Genomic DNA, 7899 nt, shown 5'->3' with positions numbered 1-7899 from the left:
TTAATAGTTAGCAAAATCTGCATTCGAACTTTGTAAATGAAAAATATAAAAAAAAATCTCAAAATATTTAAATGACTTGCTGTTAGCTAAGATATCAGCCAGATGTATTAAAAACAAAAAAGTCAGTGTAATTCATTGTTTTAATGGTCATGTTCTCTCTCTCACGCACAGCTGGCTAAGACTATAAATATTGATATTAGATGGATCAATTCTTTCAGTGCTTCTCGTCCCTTGGCTTCAATTTATGAAGTCCATCTTCACCTCATTCTTATACCTCATCTGACTGTTCCTTTTCTTCCTTGATCTTCTTCTTCTCTCCCACATAGCCTCTTCATCGTCTTCTTCTTCAATCTTCATCACCATATTATTACTCTCTGCAAGAGATGATGCCTCCTGAGCAAGAAACCACGACCGTACATGTGACGCCGTCCAGCATTCCGTCCATCCCCAACCGGCCACTGCCGGAGAAAAGCTCCGTTCACGCTGATCCAGGAGGTTCCGCCACTAACGACGACAAACCCAGTTCGGATAAATATGGCATTCCCCTTCATCAGCACCACCCGTCGTCAGCAACACGTTCCATAGTTCTTCACCAATCATTGCGACCCGTTACCCTCAAAGTATGTATCTTCAAATCTTCACTCTCTGATCAACAATGATTTCCATGTTTGATATTTTCATATTTGCGTAGTCACTTTTTAACTTCTTAGTTCTGAAGACGTAAGTATATATATATATATATATTATACGTAACAATATGATTTCATATAACTAGCTATTTGTGTTGTACGTTAGTGAATTTCTAAAGTTGCACTGATGATCAGAATTTCTGCTTTTTGTAGTTTGAAGACGTTTCTTACAGTATGACCTTTGGAAGCAAAAAGAATGGAGGTTGTTTTTCTTCGGATAACTCGAAACCGACCCGGACAATTCTCAACGGCGTGACTGGGACGGTCCGGCCTGGAGAATTGATGGCAATGCTGGGCCCGTCAGGCAGCGGCAAGACCACGCTACTCACAGCACTAGCTGGCCGGCTCGCCGGAAAAGTTTCCGGCAACATAACCTACAATGGCCTTCCTTTCTCTAGCTCCATGAAGCGCAGGACTGGTTTTGTCTCACAAGACGATGTGTTATACCCTCACCTCACTGTTCTTGAGTCGCTGGTTTATACGGCTTTGTTGAGACTTCCCAAAAGCCTCACCAAAGAAGAGAAAATAGAACAAGCTGAGATGGTTATCACGGAGCTTGGGTTAACCAGGTGCCGAAACACCGCCGTGGGTGGTGTTTCCGCCTTGTTTAGGGGAATCTCGGGTGGGGAGAGAAAACGGGTTAGTATTGGGCAGGAGATGCTTGTGAACCCGAGTCTGTTGTTGCTGGACGAACCCACCTCCGGGCTGGACTCGACGGCCGCTCAACGCATAGTGGCAGTGCTCCGGGGGATGGCACGGCGTGGCCGGACGGTGGTGACCACTATTCATCAGCCGTCAAGCAGGTTGTACACGATGTTTGACAAGGTCGTCGTACTATCCGACGGTTGCCCCATTTACGCAGGAGTATCGGGCCGGGTCATGGAGTATCTCGAGTCCATCGGGTTTCTGCCCACTATCAACTTCATGAACCCGGCTGATTTTCTGCTTGACCTTGCTAATGGTAAGTAATAAATTCACCAAAACTTGTGACACTTGCATGTATATTCCACAATTAGCAATTGATTATGTATAATCTATAAATATTTCTATTTACGAATTTATTATTATTACTAATTATTGTCTTGGGATCACATCAAGCAAGAAGATTTTTCATTTTCAGTAAACTTTTTTAAAAAAGTTTAAATATCTCCACCCGTCTGTGTATGTCTAACTCAATTTATGATATTTATAATACAGTTAAATCTTTTTTTGGGTGAGGATGATTTGAATGGTTTAGTTTGAAAAAGAAGAGCAAGGAGGATTTGTGTATGTGTTTGTGTTGTGCATGTCAACTTCAGAATTGAGGCACTATAGGTCACAGGACACAACCATGCATGATAATAACAATTGAGACTTTGTACACTTGGTTATTATTAGTAGAGGGATCGTTTTCAAACGTATAATAGTAATAATGGAGGTGGTGCAAAAAAGGTTTGAGGTTTCTTTCTCTGTTCCCATGATCTTGTTTTCAAGGTGGCAACACTTCATGGGTCACTTGAAGCAGTAATTTGATAACACACTACACTACCGAACGTCAGCTTCACAACACGTTTCATTGTGATTAATGTTTGGTGTCCCTAAACGGTCTTGTTCTCATATGACCCGATAAAGTTTCTTTCATGGAATAGACATTTCTTAGTACTTCTCACAGTACTAACATTCACTGTTCAACTGTGTAATCATTGATAATAAGTTTCAGTGCAAAGTATAGTTTTAAAAAACTCGTGTCTGATAAAATTATTGATGAGTCTGAAATTATGGGTTTGAGCTTTATAGTTGAAAGATTAAACTTGCATTAAAATCTGCAGAGGGACATGTTTGTTTTGTGATTAGAACAGAGGATTTGGCAAATTCTGTAATTCTACCTTTCTCACTCACTAGGATTCCCTGGGTTTGAATTGTAGGCATTGTGGCTGATGTTAAGCTGGATGATCAGACTGACATGCAGGGCAGATTAGATCACATTGAAGATCAGTCTTCAATAAAACAGTCTCTGGTTTTATCCTATAAAAAGATTTTATATCCTGCTCTGAAAGAAGAGATTCAGCAAAATATTAGAGACACAGCTAGTTCAACACCAGGAACACCCGGACGAAGTAAGTGAAAAATTCTCGTTCAATGGGGCTCGTATTGTTTATGACTTATGGATAATGCGGCTTCCTATATATTATATATTATAGGAGCATATTAAAATGGTCATTAATCATCATGCCTGATCACTAGGCTTAGAGAACCAGTGGAACACCAGCTGGTGGGAGCAATTCAAAGTTCTGCTTAAGAGGGGTTTACAAGAGAGGAGACATGAATCCTATTCAGGCTTAAGGATTTTCCAAGTCTTGTCTGTCTCAATTCTCTCAGGACTTCTCTGGTGGCATTCTGATCCTTCACACATACAAGATCAGGTAATATGAAAACTCTCAGCTCCTTGCACAGACCCTTCAAAATCAAGCATTCAAAAGTAGTGAAGAAGAACTTTGTCTCAACAATTTGCAATTCTGACAGGTAGGCCTGCTTTTCTTCTTCTCCATCTTCTGGGGATTCTTCCCTCTATTCAACGCCATCTTTGCGTTCCCTTTGGAGAGACCAATGCTGATAAAAGAAAGATCCTCGGGAATGTACCATCTTTCATCCTACTATATAGCCAGAATGGTAGGTGACCTACCCATGGAGCTTGTCCTTCCCACAATCTTTGTCACCATCAGCTACTGGATGGGTGGACTCAAGCATTCACTAATCACCTTTGTGTTAACACTCTTAATCACCATCTTAAATGTGCTAGTCTCTCAAGGAATAGGCCTAGCACTTGGAGCCATATTAATGGAAGTGAAGCAGGCCACAACCTTAGCTTCAGTGACCATGCTGGTGTTTCTGCTAGCTGGTGGCTACTACATTCAGCAGATGCCATCTTTCATAGCATGGTTGAAGTATATATCTTTCAGTCACTACTGCTATAAACTTCTGGTGGGAGTTCAGTACTCAGAAAATGAGGTTTACGATTGTGGATTAGGGTTGCATTGTAGGGTAGAGGATTTTCCTGCTATAAAGTGTCTTGGAGGTCTTGCTCATTTGTGGGGTGATGTGGCTGCATTGTGTGTGATGTTGATTGGATACAGAGTTGTGGCTTATGTGGCTTTGAGGATGAGGCAGCCTCACTGACTTACTACTACTGGCTCACTCATAGATTAGAGACTGCAATATTTTTATTCCTCTGTTTTGTTGAAATTACCAGCTCCGTCCAAGTGTTAGAATTATTTAAATTATATGCGATAATAATACTTGAAGTCCTCATGGTTTATTGATATGAAATGAAACATTAAATAATTTGCACATAAAGCCACTTTTCTCCTCTTTCTTTCTTATTTTGGGCCAAACTCAGTTTTTCCTTCTGTGGGCATATATAAGTAAATAAAGATATTGGCATGACCATTTCACACCAATGAGTGCATAATTCAGCTAGTACGAGTGGTGCTAGCTTAACCAATGGTCTTAAATTTGAGCTTTGAGTATGAAACTGTGTTAAATTCTTGTTAGGAGAGCTTTTCCACCTTGTGTTCCTTCCCAACTCAACCGAATTTGTCAGTAGTCTAATGTGACTTTTAGATACCAGATGGTTTGAAACAAAAAAGAAGTTTCAACACTTTAGCGCTATTGATTTTATTATCATATATCTTGGAACTCTTCCAATAAAAATAGCAGACAAATGTATTTTCATCAAACAAATGCGTGTATTGGGAGACATTTCCGGTCTTACCGAAAGCTGAAGATATATGAATCCCATGTTGCACTACAGCTTAGCTTATTTTCACTTACCTTGGTGCATTTTCCTTGTGTGAAAAGGGAATATCTTTCAAATCCATGAGAGTTTTCGGTGAATTTCATGAAAACAGAATATGCTTCCGAGAAATATCTTCCAAAATATGCCTTAGAGATGAAGAATCAAATGCTAAGTAATAAGTAAGGCATCTCTGCATGGACCTCCAGTTAAATTTATTCAATTCCCTCATGACAGTTACCAGCAACTTGAGGTAATAATTGCATTCCGATTACTACACCTTATTTTCAAATTCTTCTATAAATAGGTGTGCCTAGTAGAGTTATATTACCAAGGGCCAAAAAACCAGGTGAAGAACTCTTTTACTTTGAAGAATATATTGTTACTGAACATGGCTTCACTCAAAGCTGAGAAACCTTGTTGCTCTCAACCACCAGGACAGGTCAAGAAGGAGCCTGCTAAGCCTAGTGAGACCATCCCGAAGGATCCAGCCTCCAAGTCCAATGCAGCCCCTAAGAAATCTGAGCGCAAGTCTCAGCCTACGAAGACGGTATGAAATTATGCATATAACTAGTGAGTCCCATGTGTTGTACAGAATTTGAAGAAAAAGCCACACACTCCATGTCTGTGTTTCTTATATTATTAAACATGCCTATGACTTATTAACTTCTTTAGTTGTGTCAATGATCAAGTAATACTATCTTTCGATGATTTTTCAGGCAAGCAAGAGCAGCAAGTAATTGGAGAAGATATATCTGAGAGGAATGAAGATGAAAACAAGAGTGTTATTGGTATTATGTGGAGAATGAGTAGTATTGTACTATATGCTTGTTGGTAATCCCATCATGTAACTACTGACAAGCTTGGCCTGATAAATAAAAGAAACTTACTATAATTACACTTATGGCCGAGATGCAACAATGTTTCTTTTGTTTTGTTTGGTTTTGGGTTGAAGGTATCCTTGTTTGTTTGATGAACTGAACCAAAAATATAGTGACAGAAGTAAAAATTTGAGGACAGAGAATATTAGCAAAATTATAATATGGGACTTTTAGGGACATTGAAATTAAACACAAGGCATAAACCTTGTACATAAAAACTTGTGTTTTTCTCATTTCAAGATTTCAGTAAAAAGGTGTTACCCTAACTTGACATGCAATGGAAGAGTGGACCTCTCAAATGAATGGACAGAATTATATATAGGGACATGAACGGACACATAGTATTAAAATTCCTGTCAGTCCTATTTTTATTTTATTTTTTGTTGGGAATGAAACTGGAGCATTCAACCAAAAAGGAATTTACACATGAACATAGCTTGCTCCTATCCTCCTTTTTATCATCCATCCCCGTCCAACAATAGTCTTATAAATTTTAAGGATGACAAAACCTTCATATCAATATGAATTTCACTCGATGAGAGATTTTAGATATTGGTTATAAAAAATCAAAGAAAAAATTGCAGTATTGGCAGTCACCAAAACTATTATATTATTATTCAACGGAAAAGGAAAATGATCCAAGTTATTTATTTTTTCAGATTATTTGTTATAATAGAGCTCTTTGAGGTATGTTAATGAGATCAAGTTCAAAAGCGTTGTGCAATTCATGTAACTTAATAGGATAAGATTTGTTATTGCTATTGTAATAAATCTTTAAGGGGTATGATTTAATAATTTAAATTTGGAGTGTTAAGATTATTGTTAATAAACATCAAACCTTCTATGATTTCAGCAGCAAGAATTCAGTTTTTTTCATCCCCATTTTTTATAATTACCTAATATCAACTCCATGCATTTGTATGAAGGAGGTGCTATTGAGAAGGGTGAATCAAACAATTTTGAATCTTGTAAAGAAGAGTAGAGGAAGACTAAAGAGAACATTCAATGAAGTTCTTGAAAGAGATCTTTTAGCTAACAATATATCTAAAGATTTGCTTATTGAAAAAAAATACAATAATGTCGTTCAATTTGTGTAATTAACTCCACTTAATAGGATAAGGCTATTTGTTTATTGTTTGTCACTTTGTTGTATTCATTTGCATGAAAATTGCATAGAAATTATATAAAAATGGTGCAAACATTATATAGAGATTTCACATAAATTGCATAAAAATTACATAAACTTATTATTGCTCATGTTTCAAGTTTAAAAGAGTTTCATGTGATGATGTAAACTTTTCATACTGTTCATTGGGAACAACAAATTACTAAGTGCGCTGGAGACGTTGAGTCTCAATTGATGATAAAGGATTTTCAGGCTCTCTTACCACAGTTTATCTGAATGTAAAAGATACGTAAGACTTGGCAGAATAAGTGTTTAATTAATACAAAAGGATTACAAAGCATAAATGATTACAAGTCTGAAACGAAAATAAAAGCTATAAGTAAAAACTATCTGATAAATCTAAGAGCAAAATGTAAGTCCTTGGAGTGATGTTTGTGTCCTCTTTCTGTAATTTGGTGCTCTATTTATAATAACAAAGTGATGGTGGTTACTCTTGTGGAATGTGGAATGTTCTTGCAAATAATCAGGGATTCCTTACGCACGGTCTGCAAAATTCATGGCACAATCATTCATCAATGTGTTCCATTTTTGAACAACCAGCCAATGCCTCCGAGATACCATTTCTGATTATGAATAATCAGGGATTCCTTATACACGGTTTGTAAAATTCATGGCAGTCATTCATCAATGCGTTCCATTTTTGAACAACTAGCCCGTGTCTCTGAGATACTTGGAATAACGATCATGTTCCTGTGAGATTCGGGATCGTTTGAGTTATGACTTTATGTACCAACAGTCTAAGGAGTGGGTTTGCAACTGATGGGATTTCGACGTACTTATCTGGCTGAGACTTTCTCTTGAGATTTGGGCTAACCTTTTTGTTTAGATTGTTGATTAGGTCTGACTCTTCAGTTATTTAGTCCATATGACTTTATGGCCTGCTCAGATACCTTGGCTGGCGATGTTTCATATTTAGCCCGAATACATACATTCTTTTGTAGTTTTGTCAAATATCATGATTTCCGGATACATATCATATTGCCTAGAATCATTAGCAAAAGAAATTCCTAACCTTCAAGATAACATCAACACGGATTAATCAATGAACAATATGCTGATGTCATATCTCAAGTGTCTGACAGAAATGGTATCTTTCATCAGTTTCTGATGTGAGTTTCCTGTCATGTAACTGAGAAAATCAATGGCTAATGATTCTAATTCCATGCTCATTTCATGAAAACCAAATATGTTTCATTGAGTTTGGGTATGAGCAAGTTGACAAAAAAGCAAGTAGCTAGCAAATAAAAATTGGAAAGCATAATGCATAAAATGGCATCATTGGGCACTAACCCTTTGCCAATTGCCATTACACGCATAAAGATATTCATATCTTTTCAGATTTTTACTAGGTTATGCCATCAGAACTTTCGA

The 7899-nt window shown here is 37.4% G+C and overlaps 1 protein-coding gene across 3 annotated transcripts; it reads left to right on the top strand.

Moving 5' to 3' along the window:
* The first annotated feature begins 237 nt into the window (after window positions 1–237).
* On the top strand, window positions 238–5365 carry LOC129301510 (ABC transporter G family member 21-like). Of its 3 annotated transcripts, none has more exons than XM_054940070.1 (6): window positions 238–620; window positions 843–1650; window positions 2594–2785; window positions 2913–3091; window positions 3192–5011; window positions 5181–5365. In XM_054940070.1, exons 1-5 carry the CDS (start codon window positions 384–386, stop codon window positions 3843–3845), a joined length of 2070 nt encoding a protein of 689 aa, XP_054796045.1. In that variant the 5' UTR covers window positions 238–383; the 3' UTR covers window positions 3846–5011; window positions 5181–5365. The 3 variants fall into 3 exon arrangements, with proteins under 3 accessions (XP_054796045.1, XP_054796046.1, XP_054796047.1); XM_054940071.1 differs by having other exon boundaries at window positions 2913–3191; window positions 4577–5011; XM_054940072.1 differs by lacking the exons at window positions 3192–5011; window positions 5181–5365 and having other exon boundaries at window positions 2870–3055.
* The last annotated feature ends 2534 nt before the right edge of the window (window positions 5366–7899 follow it).

Source organism: Prosopis cineraria, unplaced genomic scaffold, assembly GCF_029017545.1.
Source record: "Prosopis cineraria cultivar Desert tree isolate PC_DT_omini unplaced genomic scaffold, ASM2901754v1 PC2167, whole genome shotgun sequence".
Taxonomy (NCBI): Eukaryota; Viridiplantae; Streptophyta; class Magnoliopsida; order Fabales; family Fabaceae; genus Prosopis; species Prosopis cineraria.
This window is presented reverse-complemented; position numbering and strand designations above follow the sequence as displayed.